At 44.7% G+C, this 23,574-nt stretch overlaps 1 protein-coding gene across 2 annotated transcripts in view; it reads right to left on the reverse strand.

Annotated features, from left to right (window-relative positions):
- CCDC148 (coiled-coil domain containing 148) overlaps nucleotides 1-23,574 on the reverse strand; it is a 174,266-nt gene that overhangs the window by 17,619 nt on the left and 133,073 nt on the right. For both annotated transcript variants that reach the window (XM_075117866.1, XM_075117867.1), the window contains exons 11-12: nucleotides 11,325-11,465; nucleotides 4,677-4,795 (exon numbers count right to left, since the gene is read on the reverse strand). In XM_075117866.1, the coding sequence (XP_074973967.1) occupies nucleotides 4,677-4,795; nucleotides 11,325-11,465 (260 nt within the window). The remainder of the gene's footprint in view (nucleotides 1-4,676; nucleotides 4,796-11,324; nucleotides 11,466-23,574) is intronic.

Here is a 23,574-nt window from a genome sequence, read left to right on the forward strand (position 1 = left end):
TACGTAAAAGAATAAATGGATGCAAATGGATGCTCTGGGCAAAGCTATCATTTGTGGGTATCTAGATTTTTACGTAGGTCTGAAATCGAGTGACCAGAGAAATTGATGTGTTCTCCGACTGGCTTATGAATGTTATAATTCTTGACATTTATTCTTTTATGTAGAGACTGTCCAGTTTGACCAATGTAAATGGCAGAGGAGCATTGCTGGCACATGATGGCATATATCACATCGGTGGATGTGCAGGTGAACGAGCCTCTGATAGTGTGGCTGATGTTATTAGGCCCTGTGATGGTGTCCCCTGAATAGATATGTGGGCACAGTTGGCAACGGGCTTTGTTGCAAGGATAAGTTCCTGGGTTAGTGGTTCTGTTGTGTGGTATGTGGTTGTTGGTGAGTATTTGCTTCAGGTTGCGGGGCTGTCTGTAGGCAAGGACTGGCCTGTCTCCAAAGATTTGTGAGAGTGTTGGGTCATCCTTTAGGATAGGTTGTAGATCCTTAATAATGCGTTGGAGGGGTTATTATAACATTCATAAACCAGTCGGAGAACACTTCAGTCTCTCTGGTCACGCAATCACAGACATGAAGGTCGCTATCTTAAAACAAAAAAACTTCAAATCCAGACTCCAGCGAGAAACTGCTGAATTGGAATTCATTTGCAAATTGGATACTATTAATTTAGGCTTAAATAGAGACTGAGAGTGGCTAAGTCATTATGCAAGGTAGCCTATTTCCCCTTGTTTTTTCCTACCCCCCCCCGCCAGATGTTCTGGTTTAACTTGGATTTAAACTTGGAGAGTGGTCAGTTTGGATGAGCTATTACCAGCAGGAGAGTGAGTTTGTGTGTGTGTGGGGGGGGGGGGGGTGAGAAAACCTGGATTTGTGCTGGAAATGGCCCACCTTGATTATCATGCACATTGTAGGGAGAGTGGTCACTTTGGATGAGCTATTACCAGCAGGATAGTGAGTTTGTGTGTGTGGTTTTTGGGAGGGAGGTGAGGGGGTGAGAGAACCTGGATTTGTGCAGGAAATGGCCCAACTTGATTATCATGCACATTGTGTAGAGAGTTGTCACTTTGGATGGGCTATCACCAGCAGGAGAGTGAATTTGTGTGGGGGGGTGGAGGGTGAGAAAACCTGGATTTGTGCTGGAAATGGCCCAACTTGATGATCACTTTAGATAAGCTATTACCAGCCGGACAGTGGGGTGGGAGGAGGTATTGTTTCATATTCTCTGTGTGTATATAAAGTCTGCTGCAGTTTCCACGGTATGCATCCGATGAAGTGAGCTGTAGCTCACGAAAGCTCATGCTCAAATAAATTGGTTAGTCTCTAAGGTGCCACAAGTACGCCTTTTCTTTTTGCGAATACAGACTAACACGGCTGTTACTCTGAAACCTATCAAAAGTTTAGAGCTTCAAACAATGAATGATTCAGCAGTCTGCTGCAGTGAATTACACTTTGATTTTCTATCAGAACAGAAAACTATCAAACAAGGTACGAATAATTGACACTACCCCACAACATGGATTTTTTAAAAGTTTTAAATAGTACAGCAATAATTTTACATTTCTTCATAAAGTCAGAAATTGTAACCTCAATAAGCGTCAAAAGTGAAGTACTTAGTCTTTAAGAGGAAAAATATCTTATTTACAGTCAGATTCACTGGCACTCTCTGGTAATGCAAAGCAGCTGTAAATCTGGTTTACCTCATGCTTTGCAATACAAGCAGCTACAGCACACAAGTAAACCCCTGGAATATAGTCGTAACATGGTACAGGATCATCCATGTTTGAGATGAAAAAGACTGATCTAGCCCTTCTCCCTCTCAATGATAATTTCATAGGCCCTGTTATCCAATTTTAACTTTAATTCAGAAAACTTTAGTTTTAAATACTTTTCCCATCCCATTTGCCTGCTCCTATTTTCATGTCTTCTTCTTTGCCACCTCTTGTATTTAGAATAGCCAGACAATTCGTGTATGCCAAACACCTTTCCTGTCCTCCTTAAAAATCTACTGAAAATCCATTAGATCAGCAAAACATGTCACCTATAATGACCACTATGTCTGTCTAGTACTGTATTGCTCTGTATTGTCCCCATTCTTAGTTTTTTAAAGCCCAATCCTACAAAGACTCTAGGACTACTCCTGCTTATAATTAAGCACATACCTAAGTCTTCACAGCATTGTGACCCTTAACTGTAAACTCACTGGGACATGTATTTCATTTTAGCTTGGCGTACTTACACTGTAGAGTGCCAGGCAGCACACATGCGGCACTACAGGACCTAATAACAGTAACACCTCTCTTTCATTCTTTGATTAATGTTAGTGAAGAAGTCTGAAGAGGAAAAGAACTACACAATTCCAAAGAATGAGTATCCTCAACAAAGAGTAAGTAATTTTTCCTTTCCTTACACTGTTTTATCATGCATAGTATGACAAGTCTGGTAAACGTAAAGTTGAGCATTTACTTACTTTTGATTCATAATCTCACCTCTATTATTTCTTTACTGAATTGTGCCATTTGTTTATTTTGTATGTTATTAGCATAATCCTTTCCTACTGTATGATGCTATATAACCTAATAGCTATAGCTTTTAAAAACACATTAGAAAATAACTCATGCACTGCTTATGTATCTTTTGTAATGGATAGTAAATTGCTCATAAATACAAGGATTAGATTCTGGTATGTTGTGTGGCTGTTTTATACTGCACTATCACTGGAATCAGGCTGCATCACTGACATAGTTGGCCTTAGCAGGATCGCCTCATTGTACAGCGGTCCTCGTATAGCACAGAGTCAACACAACAGCTTCTACACATCCACCTTCTTGCTGTTTTGTTTTTTAACTTCTGCTGGAAAACAGAATACAGCCTCTCTGCCCTTGACCCTTAAATAGCCTCGGGCAATAATTTCAACTGGATCTCAATCTCAAACATTCATGGCCTTAGGTAAAGCACAAGATTAATGGCTTCAGTGCAGTCAATTAAATGAAAAGCCATTGCAGGTGTGTTAAAGAGGCGGCAAATAAATATACATAAGTAAAGAACACTGAGGATGTGGAACAGAGGACAGAATGGTTCTCATACTGTGACAGACTGACAATATCCTGCATGAAATTTATTGAAATAAAACTAATTCAGTAAGGTTTAACTTAACATCTTTGGAGTTCATTGTATTGAAAATGCAATTGAATGTTATTGTGGAATTGTATGAATTTCCATGGAAAGGGTAAATAGGAGAACAGCAGGGGGGTAATTTGGCAAATTCACTCAGGTTTTAGCATCTCCAGAGAAGCCACCGCTGTGGAAGGTGAACATATACTAATTCAAATTGGATTCCCCAGGAACCAACAGACAAAGAAAGGGGGTTTTAGATAAATAGCCTTGTTTTAAACTGGCTCCTGGCTTTCTTCCTGTTCCAGAAAACGGACAGGACCCTGGTCCACAGAGGGCCCCAATCCTTAGGGCAAAGTTGTCTATACTATCAAACTAATAAATTGCAATGCATGTCAGACATATTTTCTTTTCTCATTTTGAACTATACTGGTTCCAAATTGTGGAGAAACTATAAACAAGATGCTCTTTTTTCTATATGTTGAAAATGCTAAAATAATTCTTTTTGGATGGGGAAATCCACCCAGATCTACTGAAAACCTCTCTTTGGAGTGGTATAGTATCATATATGAACACAATAAATATCAAGATTCATATTGTTAATAGTCTTTACATACGTAACATTGTAAGTCTAGCATAATGACAGGTTTCAGAGTAACAGCCGTGTTAGTCTGTATTCGCAAAAAGAAAAGGAGTACTTGTGGCACCTTAGAGACTAACCAATTTATTTGAGCATAAGCTTTCGTGAGCTCCAGCTCATGCATCTGATGAAGTGAGTTGTAGCTCACGAAAGCTTATGGTCAAATAAATTGGTTAGTCTCTAAGGTGCCACAAGTACTCCTTTTCTTATTGTAAGTCTAAATTTTCAAAAGTAGCTGGTAATTTTGAGTGTCTTAATTCTTGGGCATCCAACTTGAAACACCTTAAAAGGCTATCACCTTGACTTTCAGAGTGTTGGGGCTCAACATTTTCTGAAAATCAGACACTTCCCCCTTTTTGAGTGCCTAAAAAAAATGCCCCAAAAATCAAAGTATACAAAATCACTCGTCATTACATTTTGAAAATGTAAGCCACAAGTATGTATACGTTAAATAATGTATCTTTAAGGCAGGAAATCAATTCTATATAAATGTCTCCCATTACCTGTCTCTCAAATAGATTAGAAATAGTTCTATGAGATGGAGGAATGAAAGGTGTCATCTACATGAAACTACAATGGAGTCAAAGGACTCAGTTATAAATTGTTGAATCCTGTTCTAGTTGCCACAATTTGCAGTTCGCACCAGTATAAAGCCTTGTATAATATGGTTTAGTTCATATGTAGACACAAATTGGGCCAGGGAACTGTGTTGCTATTGGGTTCCATAATCCGGTTGTAACTATATGGCAGGACAGGGTTCCATTGCATAATGGGAAAGAAAAAAAAGAACAATCGATTTATCCCAAATTTGAGGCAATTGAGCAAATCGGATCAGGAATAGTTACTCATTCTTGCCTGTTGATCATCTATTCACTTTTCAAGGTTTTTTGTTTTGTTTTGTTTGTTTTAATACCTTTCTTTATCTTTAGTTGCTTGTTCAATCATTAATTTCTTCAGTTCTGCCAGACGATGTAGATCTTTCTCTTCCATTTCTTGCCACTTGCGTTGTTTTTCAGCCCAGTATATTCTCACCTGGAGTTTGTATGAATGAAATATACAGATTAAAACAACAGAACACGTATAAACCAAGATACAGGCCAGCAAAGCAAGAGTAATGCCAGGGAAAACCTGACATCTTGGGTTTTGTAATAATATGTATATTTTAGAAAAGCATATTTGCCTATGTTAGGAAATATTAACAAACTACACTCTAAACATGAAGCTGCAAAAACTGCTTTTGAGATGTAGTAGGAGCAGAAGAGAGTTTGTGGGAACCCCCCATGCATGAAGAGAAAAATTTCCAACTGGTATGTTTCCTTTCTTTTTCCATCCTATCCAACAACAGCAACTACAGACAGCATTATTGCTCCCCCTACCAGGGAGCAAGGAAACAAAATACATGGCAATCAGAGCACCTCATTCCAGTTTGTATCAAGTATAGCTCCAAGTGGCAGTCCTCCAGGGGAGGAGCAAGGAACATAGGATGAGAACTACGACAAACAGAATTACCAGTGAGTAATTTTTTCTTGTTACTATGGCCCTCTTCATCTGTTCTACCCAGCAATAGCAATTACAGAAAGCAGACATCCCATGAAATAACTAAAGAAGATGGATGGGCTTTCTTCAGATGCTTGGAGCGTCAGACATGTCCTCACTGACATTGATTTTGGTCTGACTGGTAATGCCAGATAAAGATGAAAGGAATAGACAACAGTCTCTCAAATTTAGGTACAGAACTGGAATTTCAATGATGCAGAAAATTCGCATGCTACTTACTGAATGAAAATCAGCTCTGTGTAAGCTTGAAAGCTGATCTCTTTCACCAACAGAAGTTGGTACAATAAAAGATATTACCTCATCCACCTTGCCTCGCTGAACAGCATTTAGTAACTTCGGATATATTATTTTGTCCTAGTCAAAGGCTAATAGGATAATGTCTGATCCACAGAGGTTTTTGTGTTCTACAGTCCATTGTTGCATTAACCATCAAGACCAGTGGTTTTCAAACTTTTTTCATTTGCGGACTCCTATAAAATTTCAAATGGAGATGCGGACCCCTTTGGAAATCTTAGACATAGTCTGCGGATCCCTGAAACCACTGTTCTATGGTAACACCAATCTTGAAAACCACTGTTCAATAGTAACAACAACCTTTCACAGACCCCTTAGACATTAAACTGAAATTAAAATTGTAAATATGTATCAATAATTTAATGAAGGAAAATTAATAAATCATAGAATCTTTATATAAACACACAACTGTCTGAAAACAAGGAAATTCAAAGTTAAGGGTACATTTTAAATAAAATTATTTTAAAATTATGGAAATACAGAGCTAAGGTATCCCAAATAACTTTAGCTTTGCTCTCTTGTGCACTTCACTGTGAGAACTCTCCATGTAAAGTTCATATGTATCTTATACTCTGAGGCTCCATGGGAGTGAACCTCAAAAGGGCTCCGATCTGCAGATATTCTGTGCATCAGCTGTGTACCAGAGTCCTGCTTCTGCACCACCTCAAGTGAATGGGAGTTTTGCTATGGACTTCAGTGCAAGCAAGAGCCAAGTTCTGTGTAGCTTAGGAACTCCACAAAACAGATTACACAAAAGAGCTCCAGTCATGGATCTTAGGAGCTCCACAGAATATCCATACAGCTTGGGACACAGACTTTTAGTTATTATATACATTTTTAAAGTCCTCATAACTAAAACATCTAAAATAAATGTTATTCATTTCAAAGTACATCAAGTCCCTGGATAAAGAGGAAGAAAATCTCTAAATTCACCCCTTCCCCTGCCCAATCCCCAGTGTGGAAGGCGCTAACTTAAAAAGGAAATAGTTTAGATGACCATTCCTTGCAACAGAACCTCTATGAAATGGCAATAAAAGTAATACATTATATGTCAAAGAAATACTCTAGTTTTAAGCTTTTGTAGAAGGCTCCAGTTTGCAATGGTTTTCAGGGCATCAGCCCCTTTAAAATGAGCAAAAAGAAAAGGAGTACTTGTGGCACCTTAGAGACTAACCAATTTATTTGAGCATGAGCTTTCATGAGCTACAGCTCACTTCATCGGATGCTGAAGTGAGCTGTAGCTCACGAAAGCTCATGCTCAAATAAATTGGTTAGTCTCTAAGGTGCCACAAGTACTCCTTTTCTTTTTGCGAATACAGACTAACACGGCTGTTACTCTGAAACCTTTAAAATGAGCTGTTCCATTTTTGCAAACAATCCTTTAGGTGCTGTGGTTCAGGAAAAAGTAGATTTTCAGAAAATGTTGCTATTTCTGCTAGTTTCCTGCTCCGCAGGGTTAAAATTTAATAGCAAATCATAACTTTATTTAGGCCATTTTTATATGCACAATCCGAAACCAAGGACAACTGTACAACTCTGGTTATTAGAATATTTTTATTAATTATTAGCAAAAGATGTGATCCAATCTACCCAGTAACCCAACCACTCCTCCTGTGATATAGGAGAAAATAAAACTAGATGGCCAAAGCCACCAATAGAGACAACTTGTCAGACAATTCTGAAACGTCAATCAAAATTTCTTCATGTTGCATCCTGAACTAGCGGTAAACCGCTGATACTAAAGACAGGTTTCAGAGTAGCAGCCATGTTAGTCTGTATTCGCAAAAAGAAAAGGAGTACTTGTGACACCTTAGAGACTAATCAATTTATTTGAGCATAAGCTTTTGTGAGCTACAGCTCACTTCATCACTTCATCATGCAAAATGAGCATCCGATGAAGTGAGCTGTAGCTCACGAAAGCTTATGCTCAAATAAATTGGTTAGTCTCTAAGGTGTCACAAGTACTCCTGTTCTTTTTTTGATACTAAAGAGGCATTCAGGTGGCAGGGGATCAGAAAGCAAATACAATTTTTGTAATGGCTGGAAATTATACACATTTACCCCCTGAAAGGCTGTCTCGAAACTAGGAGCACTTTTCCTGACAAAGTTCTCCTAGTTTAAACACAACTGTATCATATTGGTATAGTAAAATCACTCCCCATGAATGAAACAAATTGGTATAAACACAGCTTTGTGTCTATATTAGGAGCTTCAGTTGGCACCTTATATGTCAGTCAGGGATCACACCTCTTCATACCTGTGACCAACAGTTATGCCAGCAGAAGTCTGTAGTTTAAAAAGACTAAACCAATACCTAAAAGCAATAATAACCTAGCCTCTGGGAAGAAATATCAGAAAACATCTGCCAGAGCCAATGTGAAAGAATGCAGGAATCGCACAGTATAGAGAATCTTGAAAAGTTCATCTTGTACATTTTTGAAATATGCTTAAAATATTTACAGATAATGACTAGAACATGCCTACACAGTGTATATATAATCCTGTCTCATCGAAGTCAAAGGCAAAACTTGTCTGGACTTAAACAGCACCAGGATTTGGCTCAAAGTGCATATTTTACATGCTTATAAATATGACCTCATAACCACAATTGAAAATGACAAGTTCCCAGAATAAAAGAAAAAAGTTAAAGGATATGAGACAAGAGGGAAAACATTTTTTCAAGTGCTTTTGTCCCACTGTTACACTAACTGCATGCCAGTCTCTGTAGTCATTTCATTCATTCTATTTTTTTAGTGACAGTGTGACTGAGGGAACAGGGTCTGGCAATAATTTAAATTTAATAGCAATGGAAAATCGATGAGAGAATTAAAGAGACAAATCCATGCTACCTCTATAACCAGTGAAGAAGGAAACTAGATACAGACTGTACATGGGCACAGCCTAACATCCACAGCAAAGAATGATGGCCATGCAAATCAAGTCCATCACCTCAACTAGTGAGGCGTGTCTAAGGAAGGGGAGATCAAAGTGGGCTTGGAGATAGGAAAGTGTGGAAACATCCCAGAGGTAAAGTCCTCATATGGGACACAAAGACTGGCACTTTCTCTAGGCAGCACTCTTGTTCAAATACTCCTGTGTGGAATGGTTGACATAGCCACACAGATATGATAATGAACTGTAGGTAAGAGATAAGGGGAAATTTCTTTGGACACAATAGGGAAAGGCTACGTCAGGCCTAAAGAGGAGTTGATAAGAGGACTTTCTAAAGATCTAGGATTTTCTTTTCTTTTCTTTTCTTTGTAACTAAGCTAAAGGACCCCTACATCACTCAATTTTGTAAACCATTTCTTTTGCTTTACTACCATATTCTGTTTAGTTTTAATAAATCTTGTTTTCAAGAACATTACTGCAATATGGATAATGTCATGCAGATGGTCGGAAAGAGACAAGACTTCAAACATCTAAGTAGAGGTAGAGAAGGATAAGGCATTTCTGGAGCCGAACTCCCCCATTCATGCTCTCAGTCAGATGGGGCATGAACAGAGTTTATGTACATTCCCATTAAGGTATGTTACAAAGGACTATGACAGGTATTTACCTGCGGAGAAGCCTAAGGACAGAGGAGACATCAGTTGGCAAGGTACTATTTTTTCATTTTCCAGCCTTCACCACTGGCTGATCAACTGTTAACTTAAATCCTCCTTGGGGGCTGGGGTCCCTGGACTTCACTAAACCCTTCAAATACGCATCATGAAAATATTCTATTTTGAAACAATTCTGCCTATCTGATTTTGTGCCCCCCCACACTCATTGCTTTCAACAGATGTATACATAAAAACCTACTAGTCAGTGGCCCAATCCTGCAAGCATGTGAGCACCAACAGTCTCATAGAAGTTAATGGGACAGCTTATGTGAGTAAAGTTACTCATGTGCTGAAGGATCTGCAGGACCACCCTATAAACATTCATTTGCTCTTGCTGCTTATTGCTGACTTGAAATAATAATTATACATTTTTAATATAAAAATTCCACATAAATGTGATGTTAATCCTCTGAGTGTAAGATTTCAGAATGAGAAATAAGTAAAAAAATAGGTAAATTCTCAAAATCAAAAGGTTCCTGTTTTTGTATAAATTACATTAATAATAAAAACTAGTGTAGAAAAATATAGCTAGTATGTGACACATAAGCAGATTTTTCTATAAGCAGTAAAAAAAACTTATTCTCCAAAGTTTTTCCACAAAGTACTGTTTAGACTTTAGTTAGAACAATGTTATTTCCCCACAGAGAGACAAGGTAGGTGAGATAATATCTTTTATTGGACTAATTTCTGTTGGAGAGAGAGAGAAAAGCTTTCCAGCTTACACAAAGCTCTTCTTTACATCTGGGAAATTTATTCAGAGGATATGTTTACACTGCAGTTAGACACCGGTGGCTGGCCTGTGCCAGCTGACTCTGGCTCTGGGGTCTTTTAAGAGGCTGTTTCATTGCAATGTAGATGTTGAGGCTCGGGCTGCAGCCCGGGCTCTACGACCTTGAAAGTAGGAGGGTCCCAGAGCTTGGGCTGCAGCCCCAGCAGGAACATCTACACTGCAATGAAACAGCCCCTTAGCCAAAGTCCTGTGAGTTTGAGTCAGCTGGCATGAGCCAGCCACCAGTGTCTAAGTGCAGTGTAAACATACCCAGAGTGTCACAGATAAATACAAGGTGGAACAGATTATTTAGCACTAGTAGTTAACACATATTTCAAGGGACTATTCAAGGTGAAGTGGCGCGTTAACACCTCTCCAGTTAATGGGAAGGGGGAAAGCCGGGGAGTGATGGGGTGTTAACGGGGTTACAGATTGTAATAAACCATAATTCCAGTGTGCTATTCAGTCTATGATTTTTAGTGTCTAGTGACGTTATGAATTTAAGCTCCTAGGCTCATCTCTTGAAGGGGCTGTGCAGGTTTCCTTTGAGAAAATCCTTGACTGAGAGGTGTTAATGGGCCACTTCACGTTGAAATATGTGTTAACAACATATGCTAAACAATTATCTGTTCCATCTTGTATTTAGCTGTGACACTCCGAGTACATTTCCCAGATCTAAAGAAGAGCTCTGTGTAATCTCAAAAGCTTCTCTCTCTGTTGCCAACAGAAGCTGGTCCAAGCTCACCCACCTTGTCTCTCTAATATCCTGGGACCAATAAGGCTACAACACTGCATACATTTCCCAGTCAGTCAAACGATGTAGCACAATGTAAACATAGAGGTCTGCTGTCTTGAAAGAGGTAATGTGCACCTGTTCTTGGAAGCCTATTTGAAAGTTCCCTGTGTTGGTCTAAGTGCAGTGTGCTTAAACACTGTAGCCAATATATTGTGAGGCTCATTTGCTGCAATGCAGCATATCTTGCTGCAGCTTTGGTAGCTTCAGCGGTCTTTGCCATATTACTTGATAGCATAAATCTGTAAGACAGCTAGAAATGCAGTAGTTTCTCTGCACTGATTTTCCTTGCGTCTGTATGTCAGCCACAGCGTATATGCCTATATTGTTGTCTTTTTAGAAAAATAAGAAAGTAGAATAATTGCTGCACAAGTACATGCAGCTTTAAAGCTGAAATGGGTATTAGCAACATTCCACTAACCACTTGCTACTCTCTGAACTAATAACAAAAAGACTATTTACAATAATATAAAGTATTGAGATTACTTAAAGCTTTTAAAAGCAATTAGACAATAAATCATTCAAATAGCACATTTTCCATACTTTTTCTTTTTCCTCTGCTCTCTGAATCATTTCCTTTTCTTTCTGTATCTTTTCTCTTTCATCTTCCTTTTCTTTACTTCTGACAGCTACAGCAGCTTCCAGTCTGGCTGTCTCCTCCTGGTGTGCTCTCCACTGTAGAACCTGAAATAAAAGATTGAGAAAGTCTTCCTGTTTAGTCAATCCCCTAACACGGTAAGTGTAACATTGTGGGCCTGAAAAACTGAATATAGTGAAGAAACACAAGTAGTCTGTTTATCAATCAGCAATGTACTGTTATCATAAATATAAAGGGAAGGGTAACCACCTTTCTGTATACAGAACTATAAAATCCCTCCTGGCCAGAGGCAACATCCTGTTACCTGTAAAGGATTAAGAAGCTCAGCTAACCTGGCTGGCATCTAACCCAAAGGACCAATAAGGGAACAAGATACTTTCAAATCTTGAGGGGGGAAGGCTTTTGTTTGTGCTCTTTGTTTACGTGGTTGTTCTTGGGACTGAGATAGGCCAGACAGAAATCCATCTTCTCCAACCCATCCTAATCCAAGTCTCCAATATCGCAACCAGTATAGGCAAACTAAGCAAGGCGGATTAGTTTATCTTTTGTTTTATGTGAATTTTCTCTGTGTTATTCCTGTTTTCTGTAACTTTAAGGTTTTGCCCAGACAGGGATCCTCTGTGTTTTGAAACTGAATACCCTGTAAAGTATTTCCCATCCTGATTTTACAGAGATGATTTTTATCTTTTTTTTAAAATAAAATCCTTCTTTTAAGAACCTGACTGATTTTTCCATTGTTCCAAGATCCAGGGGTTTGGGTCTTTGATGGTTTTGTAACACATTGGTTAGGATATTATTCTCAAGCCTCCCCAGGAAACGGTGTGTGTAGGGCTTGGGGGGAATATTTTGGGGGAAAACGTCTCCAAGTGGCCTCTTTCCCTGTTCTTTGTTTAAAACGCTTGGTGGTAGCAGCATACTGTTCAAGGACAAGGCAAAGTTTGTACCTTGGGGAAGTTTTTAACCTAAGCTGGTAAGAATAAGCTTAGGGGGTCTTTCATGAGGGTCCCCACATCTGTACCCTAAAGTTCAGAGTGGGGAAGAAACCCTGACAACTATTGTTTAATAAACATTACTTTCACTTATTACTAAGTCAGTCATTCTCTATTAATATGGTGTATAATTTAACAACAAAGTCCCACATGAAAAGTTAAAGACTTTCAATAATACTTGAGCTCCTAAATGCCTAAGCCCTGATCTACACTAGGACTTTAGGTTGAATTTAGCAGCGTTAAATCGATGTAAACCTGCACCCGTCCACACGATGAAGCCTTTATTTCGACTTAAAGGGCTCTTAAAATCGATTTCCTTACTCCACCCCTGACAAGTGGATTAGCGCTTAAATCGGCCTTGCCGGCTCGAATTTGGGGTACTGTGGACACAATTTGACGGTATTGGCCTCCGAGAGCTATCCCAGAGTGCTCCATTGTGACCGCTCTGGACAGCACTCACAACTCAGATGCACTGGCCAGGTAGACAGGAAAAGAACTGCGAACTTTTGAATCTCATTTCCTGTTTGGCCAGTGTGGCAAACTGCAGGTGACCATGCAGAGCTCATCAGCAGAGGTGACCATGATGGAGTCCCAGAATCGCAAAAGAGCTCCAGCATGGACCGAACGGGAGGTATGGCATCTGATCGCTGTTTCGGGAGAGGAATCCGTGCTATCAGAACTCCGTTCCAGTTTTCGAAATGCCAAAACCTTTGTCAAAATCTCCCAGGGCATGAAGGACAGAGGCCATAACAGGGACCCGAAGCAGTGCCGCGTGAAACTTAAGGAGCTGAGGCAAGCCTACCAGAAAACCAGAGAGGCGAACGGCCGCTCCGGGTCAGAGCCCCAAACATGCCGCTTCTATGATGAGCTGCATGCCATTTTAGGGGGTTCAGCCACCACTACCCCAGCCATGTTGTTTGACTCCTTCAATGGAGATGGAGGCAACACGGAAGCAGGTTTTGGGGATGAAGAAGATGATGATTATGATGATGAGGTTGTAGATAGCTCACAGCAAGCAAGCAGAGAAACCGGTTTTCCTGACAGCCAGGAACTGTTTCTCACCCTGGACCTGGAGCCAGTACCCCCTGAACCCCCCCAAGGCTGCTTCCTGGACCTGGCAGGCGGAGAAGGGACCTCCGGTGAGTGTACCTTTTAAAATACTATACATGGTTTAAAAGCAAGCATGTGAAAGGATTAATTTGCCCTGGCATTCGCGGCTCTCCTGGATGTACTCCCAAAGCCTTTGCAAAAGGTTTCTGGGGAGGGCAGCCTTATTGCGTCCTTCATGGTAGGACACTTTACCACTCCAGGCCAGTAACACGTACTCGGGAATCATTGTACAACAAAGCATTGCAGTGTATGTTTGCTGGCGTTCAAACAACATCCGTTCTTTATCTCTCTGTGTTATCCTCAGGAGAGTGAGATATCATTCATGGTCTCCTGGTTGAAATAGAGTGCTTTTCTTCAGGGGACACTCAGAGGAGCCCGTTCCTGCTGGGCTGTTTGCCTGTGGCTAAACAGAAATGTTCCCCGCTGTTAGCCACGGGGAGGGGGGAAGGTTGAGGGGGTAGCCACGCGGTGGGGGGAGGCAAAATGCGACCTTGTAACGAAAGCACATGTGCTATGTATGTAATGTTAACAGCAAGGTTTACCCTGAAAGAGTGTAGCCACTGTTTTATAAAATATGTCTTTTTAAATACCGCTGTCCCTTTTTTTTTCTCCACCAGCTGCATGTGTTTCAATGATCACAGGATCTTCTCCTTCCCAGAGGCTAGTGAAGATTAGAAAGAAAAAAAAACGCACTCGAGATGAAATGTTCTCCAAGCTCATGCTGTCCTCCCGCACTGACAGAGCACAGACGAATGTGTGGAGGCAAATAATGTCAGAGTGCAGGAAAGCACAAAATGACCAGGAGAGGTGGCGGGCTGAAGAGAGTAAGTGGCGGGCTGAAGACAGGGCTGAAGCTCAAATGTGGCGGCAGCGTGATGAGAGGAGGCAGGATTCAATGCTGAGGCTGCTGGAGGACCAAACCAGTATGCTCCAGTGTATGGTTGAGCTGCAGCAAAGGCAGCTGGAGCACAGATTGCCACTACAGCCCCTGTGTAACCAACCGCCCTCCTCCCCAAGTTCCATAGCCTCCACACCCAGATGCCCAAGAACACGGTGAGGGGGGCACCGGCCAACCAGCCACTCCGCCACAGAGGATTGCCCAAAAAAAAGAAGGCTGGCATTCAATAAATTTTAAAGTTGTAAACTTTTAAAGTGCTGTGTGGCATTTTCCTTCCCTCCTCCACCACCCCTCCTGGGCTACCTTGGCAGTCATCCCCCTATTTGTGTGATGAATGAATAAAGAATGCATGAATGTGAAGCAACAATGACATTATTGCCTCTGCAAGTGGTGATCGAAGGGAGGAGGAGAGGGTGGTTAGCTTACAGGGAAGTAGAGTGAACCAAGGGGCGGGGGGTTTCATCAAGGAGAAACAAACAGAACTTTCACACCGTAGCCTGGCCAGTCATGAAACTGGTTTTCAAAGCTTCTCTGATACGTACCGCGCCCTCCTGTGCTCTTCTAACCGCCCTGGTGTCTGGCTGCACGTAACCAGCAGCCAGGCGATTTGCCTCAACCTCCCACCCCGCCATAAACGTCTCCCCCTTACTCTCACAGATATTGTGGAGCACACAGCAAGCAAGCAGTAATAACAGTGGGAATACTGGTTTTGGAGGTCTAAGCAAGTCAGTAAACTGCGCCAGCGCGCCTTTAAACGTCCAAATATACATTCTACCACCATTCTGCACTTGCTCAGCCTGTAGTTGAACAGCTCCTGACTACTGTCCAGGCTGCCTGTGTATGGCTTCATGAGCCATGGCATTAAGGGGTAGGCTGGGTCCCAAAGGATACATATAGGCATTTCAACATCCCCAACAGTTATTTTCTGGTCTGGGAATAAAGTCCCTTCCTGCAGCTTTCGAAACAGACCAGAGTTCCTGAAGATGCGAGCGTCATGTACCTTTCGCGGCCATCCCACGTTGATGTTGGTGAAACGTCCCTTGTGATCCACCAGAGCTTGCAGCACTATTGAAAAGTACCCCTTGCGGTTTATGTACTCACCGGCTTGGTGCTCTGGTGCCAAGCTAGGGATATGGGTTCCGTCTATGGCCCCACCACAGTTAGGGAATCCCATTGCAGCAAAGCCATCCACTATGACCTGCACATTTTCCAGGGTCACACCCTTGATATCAGCAGATCTTTGATTGCATGGGCTACTTGCATCACAGCAGCCCCAAGAGTAGATTTGCCCACTCCAAATTGATTCCCAACTGACCGGTAGCTGTCTGGCGTTGCAAGCTTCCACAGGGCTATCGCCACTCACTTCTCAACTGTGAGGGCTGCTCTCATCTTGGTATTCATGCGCTTCAAGGCAGGGGAAAGCAAGTCACAAAGTTCCATGAAAGTGCCCTTACACATGCGAAAGTTTCGCAGCCACTGGGAATCGTCCCAGACCTGCAACACTATGCGGTCCCACCAGTCTGTGCTTGTTTCCCGAGCCCAGAATCGGCGTTCCACAGCATGAACCTGCCCCATTAGCACCATGATGCATGCATTGGCAGGGCCCATGCTTTCAGAGAAATCTGTGTCCATGTCCTGATCACTCACGTGACCGCGCTGACGTCGCCTCCTCGCCCGGTATCGCTTTGCCAGGTTCCAGTGCTGCATATACTGCTGGATAATGCGTGTGGTGTTTAATGTGCTCCTAATTGCCAAAGTGAGCTGAGCAGCCTCCATGCCTGCCTTGGTATGGCGTCCGCACAGAAAAAAGGCGCGGAACGATTGTCTGCCGCTGCTCTGACGGAGGGAGGGGCGACTGACGACATGGCTTACAGGGTTGGCTTCAGGGAGCTAAAATCAATGAAGGGGGTGGCTTTACATCAAGGAGTATTTCAGACAGGACTTCACAGAGGGTTCCAATAAGAAATGGTGCACCTAAGTTATTGTTCTTATTGGAACAAGGAGGTTAGTTTGGCCTCTGATTGATACATGGCTAGATTTACCTCGCTGCACCTTCCCTGTGAGTGACTGCAGTGTGACCTAGAGGAATGAGTCCCCTAGATGGGGGAGGAGGCAAATGAGTACAAAACAAATCTGGTCTATTTCTTGTTTTGATCCACTCCATCTATCTTTTACATCTTTGGCTGGCAGCAGATGGTGCAGAAGGACTGCATGCCATCCACATCTCATGGCTGTTCGGCAGAAGATGGTACAGTGCGACTGCTAGCCATCCTCATCTCTTGCCTGCCCGGCAGAAGATGGTACAATACAACTGCTAGCCATCCTCATCTCTTGCCTGCCCGGCAGAAGATGGTACAGTACGACTGCTAGCAATCCGTATCGCCTGCCTGCTCACCATAAGACGGTTCAATAGGACTGACTGCAGGACTAAAGAGAATGACCTGGTCAAGTCACTCCAAATTTAGTCCCTGCGCCCATGTCTGCCCAGGCGCTCCCAGCCGACGTGGCCAGGAGCACCTCGGACACGACGATGACAGCTAACAGTCGTATTGCACCGTCTGCTGCCAGAAGGCAATGAGTTGCTGCTACTGTGTAGCAATGCCGTACCGCGTCTGCCAGCACCCAGGAGTCATAGGGTGACTGTTACCTGAGCGGGCTCCATGCTTGCCGTGGTATGGCGTCTGCACAGGTAACTCAGGAAAAAAGGCACAAAACGATTGTCTGCCCTTGCTTTCACGGAGGGAGGGAGGGAACGGGGGCCTGATGAAATGTACCCAGAACCACCCGCGACAATGTTTTAGCCCCATCAGGCATTGGGATCTCAACCCAGAATTCCAATGGGCAGCGGAGACTGTGGGAACTGTGGGATAGCTACCCACAGTGCAACGCTCCGGAAGTCGACTCTAGCCTCGGTACTGTGGAAGCACTCCGCCGAGTTAATGCACTTAGAGCATTTTCTGTGGGGACACACACACTCGAATATATAAAACAGATTTCTAAAAAACCGACTTCTACAAATTCGACCTTATTCCGTAGTGTAGACATACCCTTAGTCACTTCTGAAAATGGGCTTGAGGCTCTTATTTCACTTAGGTGCTTTAAAAAATGTTACTCTTTATCTTACATAGTATGCATATTTTTATTTTATTATTTACCATATATTGTTTTAAATCATTATATTATATTATTAGTAATAATAATAATTATTATTATTATTATTGGCCAAGCAAAGTGGGGCCCCACATTCAACTTGATGGCATTTCTGTTTGTCTGTCTGTAATGTGATAACTTTGAAACAGCACATCACATGAATTCCAAATTTTCAGGGAAAGTTCTAGACATCAATGACATCCTATTGATTCTGTGGAAAAGTCAGAAACCTGGAAGGGGAAATTAGGGACAACACACAGAGCCCCGACACATTTGCTTAGCAGGTTTAACCAGCTTTGTAATTATCTATAGATCAAAGAACTTGTCCACAAAGCTAATCTCAGCTCTGTCCATCTCTCAATCGAGTTTTAAATGCTGACACACTGAATGGTCTATCTCCCAGAGAGAACATCAGGAGGAGCCAGAGGGAGAGAAAAGTGAATGAGGCCTAATTCCTTCTTCCCTCCTAGTACGCTGCCTCCCCAAAACTTGGTCCAAGGTGGGGGAGATATAGAGAGGGGGCACCAGCCCCTGCAAATATTGACTCTGGAAGGAAAAGGAGCACACAAAGCAAGTGTGCGCACGTATGCAGTTCCCAGCCAGGGCTTGGGGCTGGGGTAATGGAGGGTTCTGGTGTGGAAGGTATGTGAATTTCTGAGCTCAGGTAGAAGGGATTGGTGGAGCAGGTTAACACATATCTAGAAGGTAAAGGACAAAGCAGCTCTGAGTGTGGGGTTGGGAGTATCTAATGCCCTCATCATCTCATTCTTTGACCCCCCCCCTTGCTGATCCCTCTTATTCCTCCCTATATACCCCCTTTCCCCCCACTATATTGCTACAGGCAGATAAATCTCTCTGATGCCTCATGCTGCTTCCTGCACATATCACAAGCAGCAGCTTTATATGCTACTCTCTCATTGTTTGTGCAGCATGTGTATGACCCTCCAGTTATAACAACAAAGCGTATGACCCTCCAGTTTAAAATAATATTACTAAATATTACTAAAAAGCACATACAAGCCATAATTGAAACCATTTATCCAAACCCACGTCCCCCTTAAAGTCAGGGATCTAAAACACCCCAGTTTTTGGTTTGTAAAGCAAAAACCCAACCAATGAGATTTTCAAATGCCTAAACCATTCCTATTTTTTCCATCTCTCAGAAAGTAAGATTAAGTGTTAAATGACTCCAGAGAAATTATACTAGGCATAACAATGTGGAACATAAAAAGCCACAATATGGGACATTATGAAATGTAATAGTCAAAGTCATTTTGGTAGATAGAGATTTATTTTGCTGCAGAAGTGTGGCCTGTGTATTTGTTTCATGTGCCATGTGCTGAGTAATAACATGAAAGGACTCCAGGCTTGTAAAACTCAACTGAGCTCTTTTTACTATGAGCTATTTAGAGATGCTGCAACTGCAGCTAGCATTCTAGCCATGTGCACAATGTCTGATTTTCTGATGACTCCTTCAAATTCTTTCCTGCTGCAATCTGTGTTCCTCCTTTCAAGTTCCAAGCAGGTTGTTACAGCTTTCCTTTTAACAGCTTTTGTTGTTGTGTCTTTTGTGCAAGTGTTTGCTGTCTTGCTGGGGCTAGAGGTTACTAGTATACAGCCCACCATAGAGACATAGCCTTTAGCACCAGCCCATTGTAGCCTGTTAGCCTTCAAGGGTGTTAGCCTTTAAACCAGTCTCTGACTTCTTGTTTGTGTTACCACTCTTGGTGCAGGGCTTGCTTTCACCCTGTTGCTGCCTTCATTCTATTGGGTGGTGTCCTGTTGGTCCTCTGTTAGTCTCATATACCTCCTTTCTACATCAGGTCAGCTGATGGCTGAGTCTCTATGTCCTCCTGGTCCTGGCCTTGGACAGCTATCTGCCACTACTGTGTAGTTGTCTTTGGTTTCGTCTCCACTGCATGGCGAAAGTGAAGCCACGTAGCTTATGTTTGATGCAACAAAGCAGTGAAGGGATGCAAAAGGAACAATGACATGATCAAAGTGATGGGCAATGAAAAGGATTTTTGCAGCAGCATTATGAACAGATATAATTGGGGAATGATGGCATTTGTCAAGGCTTGTGAAGGATGTTGCACTAACTGAGATGCAACATGATGAGAACCTCAACAAGAGTATTAGCTGGATGGATAGATAGGAAAGGCTATATCTTAGAGATCTGATACAGAAAGATTTGGCAAGACTTAGAAATAGCCTGGATGGTGTACTGTCTTCCTGGAGCAAAGCTGCAAGATTGAATAAGACAAGAAAAAGGAATTTTGTTAAATACTTTAGGAACAAAAAGAATCCTAACAGTGTGTGATGGAGTCAGACCAGAAGGATGTGAGAGACTGGCCCTTTTGAGCACCAGCACATGTGCGAGCGTTAGCTCGCCCACTGCTAAAGGCCCCTCCCTCAGCCTAGGGAGGGGCTACTAAACCTAGAACTCAATCGAATTCAAGGGACAACAACTGCAATAACGGGAACAGGTGTGGGGGTCAAAGGGCCAAAACTAGGGAACCAGAAGGGGACACCAAGCAAAGAACCCCAGACAGCGCCCACTGCTCCTTGAAGGCGTCGAGAGAGCTGGCGGACGCTGCCCAGAGGAACTCTGCCCGGATGCATGAATGAATAAAGGAACGAAAAACAGCCCCACAGTCGCAGGCCCCCCCTCTCTGCCAACCTCCTCTCCCTGGTGTTACGAATGGCCCCCTTGGCCATGGCTAGGAAGAGGTTGACGAGGTGGTCCCACGACTTTGTGGGGCTTCGAATTGGGTGTGCATAAATAAACAAGTGCGGGAAAAAGTGCAGCCAGAACCGCAATAAGAGGTTCTGGAGGAGCTGGAAAAGGGGCTGCAGTCTGGTGCACTGAAGGTGTGTGTGCGCCAGGGTCTCTCTCATGCCACAAAAGGGACAGGCTTCAGGGACAGAGGTGAACTGCACCAAGTACATGCCCGTGCTCACGGCTCCATGAAGGAGCCGCCAGCTGATATCCCCGGAGGGCCGCAGGACTAAGATGAAATACAAACCAGCCCACTGGTTCCCTACCCTCCATTGCTGGTAAAAGGTCCCGCCACTTGGTATCAGTGCACGACACGAGGATGGGGTAGTGAAGCGTGTGCAACACAAGCATGTATAGGTGGTCCCTTGGTGTGGTTTGGAAACGAATTGGCTGCATTGTATGCAGCCAACTCGAGGTACGAGGAGGGGGGAGGCCGGGAAGCCTCACGGGGCAGGGGGCCGATGGAAAGATCTGGAGGGCCTGGAGGGGTGGGCGAGGCGCACCCTCTCGCAGGACCTGCTCAAGGAAAAAACGAGCCGCGGGAGGCAGGGCTGCCTCCACCTACTGGACTACGCGCTGGGGGGTTGTAAGGGTGGAGAGCCCCATGCACCAACCGAGTGCCTGGGGATCCACCCAAGCCCCCAGGTCGTAGTCCAGGAGGTCTCCAATCTTCATGACTCCTGCCAGGTCCAACCTCTGGCACACCAAGGGGGACTCTGCCACCTGCACACGAAGATGGGGATTGTGTAGCAGGGGCTCCACGAGGAGATCTACCCTCTCTGTGGCTACAAAGGACCTGGTTGCTGAAACCAGTCTCCAGGACTGGAGGAGGTCCTGGTAAAAGACCGGCAGCTCGGAGAGGTCTTGTGGAAGACCTCTCGGATGGAGAAAAGAGAGCTGCCAGTCATATCGGAGCCCTTGCGGGCGGTGGAGGAGGAAGGCGTGTGCCAATACGCTCCACGCCGAGCCACCCGCACTATGAAGGAGCCTCTGCAGGCCCTGGAGGTGGAAGACATGGACCTGCATGCGCATACACGTCAGGCCCTGTCCTCCCTCCTCCAGGGGGAGATGGAGAACCCCTGCAGAGACCCAGTGCAGTCCCGGCCAAAAAAAAACTCCAGGACCAGTCTCTGGAGATTGGCCAGGAACACCGGGGGTGGGCACAGGGTATTGAGTCGGTGTCAGAGCATGGACAGGACCAGTTGGTTAAGCATCAGCACTCTCCCCCGGAGGGAGAGGTACCAGGGCAGTCCCGTCCGGCCCTGAAACCGCCCAATCACCCTGCCCTTTAAACCATGCCAGTTCTCTGGCGGAGACAGATGTGTGGCAGAAAGGTAAACGCCAAGATAAAGCAGCAGACCCATGCTCCACAGGATGGCCTGAAGAGCGGGTGGGAGGGAGCTCGCCCGCCATCCGGCCCCGACCACCAGGCAAGAGCTCTTGACCCAGTTGACCCGGGCAGAGGAGGCCGCTGAATAAACAGCTTTACAGGCCTCCACCTGCACCAGATCATACGGGTCCTGGACCACAAGAAGCACGTCATCAGCGTACGCTGCCAGGACCAGCCGCACCTCCGGCTCATGCAGCACCAACCCCGTCAACTTGCGAAGGAGCCTAAGGAATGGCTCAATGGCCACATTGTACAGCTGACCCAACAGCGGGCAGCCTTCATGCACCCCTCACCCAAAGCTGACAGGTGTGGTCAGGATCCAGTTGAGCCTGACCAGACACTCTGCAGAAGCGTACAGCACTTGGAGAAACCCCACAAACTGGGGCCTGAAGCCGAATGCCCGCACAGTGCCCAGGAGATACCCATGGTCCATCTGGTCGAACATCTTCTCCTGATCCAAGGACAAGAGGGCGAACAACAGACCATCCCTACACCCAAGCTCCAAGAGATCCCAGACCAAATAAAGATGGTCGAAGATGGTACGGCCTGGGACAGTGTAGGTCTGGTCTGGATGGACCACGTCTGCCAGCATGGACCGCAGCCGCAGCGAGATGGCCTTCACCATGACCTTATAGTCCATGCTGAGGAGTGATACAGGACGCCAATTCCAGAGATCGCGGAGGTCCCCCTTCTTCGGGAGCAAGGCGGGCAGCGCTCACCTGCACGACTGAGGGAGGACCCCCCTCTCCAGAGACTCGGCCCAGACGATGGCAAGGTCCAGCCTGAGGACGTCCCAGAACACGCGGTAGAACTCCACAGTCAGCCTGTCCATGCCCGGAGCTTTATTGGTGGGCATGTGGCAGAGGGCTTCCGAGAACTCGGCCAGAGTGAGAGACAGCTCCAGACGGTCCCAGTCGCCTGTGCTGACTGTCGGGAGTCTCTCCCAAAGTACTCCTCAGGCATCAGCATCGGTTGGATCTGGGGAGAAAAGGCCAGCGTAGAAGGCCCTGGCCCTCTCATGCATCTCCACCGGATCCATGAGGGGGTGCCATCCTCCGCCAGGAGGCAGAGGACTTGTTTTTTCGCCCCCCCTCTTCTTCCCCAGGGAGTAGAGGAAGTGGGAACCGCGATCCATCTCCTGCAGGAGGTGGATGCAGGATCGATCGAAGACGCCCCGGGCCCGAAGATCATCAAGGGCCTGGAGCTCCTCTACTTCACTCCACAGAGGGGTGGATCACTGGGGCTGGTGGCCAGATGCCTCTCTAGGTCCAATACCTCCCGCTTCAGCTGCTCTATCATCACATCCCTCCACCGGCTGGCACCCTGGGTGTGGCTATGGCAGAAGAGCTGGGCACGTACCTTCCCCACATCCCACCATCACCGCGCCGAGGGAAGGGCACACCTCTGGTCCTGCCAGGCCAGCCAAAACTCCCAGAAGGATGCCACAAATCCCACATCCTCCAGCAGGCTGTTACTGAAGTGCCAATAGGCCGAAGAAAGAGAGGCCATCATGGCCACCAAATGGTGGTCCAAGATCAGGGCCGGCCGGACGCTGGAGGAGTGGGCCTGTCAAAGATAACATTGAGAAAAATAGATGCGATCTAACCAGGAGTGGTTTGACCATTGTTCCTCCTCCCGGACAAAAGCGAACATGGAGTCATCATCCAGGTGGTGGTCACGCCAGACATCCACCAGGGAGTGATGTGCTATGATCTCCCTGAGGATGTCTGCGGCGACCGGGCTCGGCTCAGTCCCTGTTCGGTCCCACTCCTCAAGGGTGCAGTTGAAATCTCTGCCCAGGACCAGGCACTTGCGAGGATCCAGAGATCCAAGGAAGGCAGACGCCTGCCAAAAGAAACACGCTTGCTCCGGGCCGGAA

This window comes from Caretta caretta, chromosome 11 (genome assembly GCF_965140235.1).
Source record: "Caretta caretta isolate rCarCar2 chromosome 11, rCarCar1.hap1, whole genome shotgun sequence".
Lineage (NCBI taxonomy): Eukaryota > Metazoa > Chordata > Testudines > Cheloniidae > Caretta > Caretta caretta.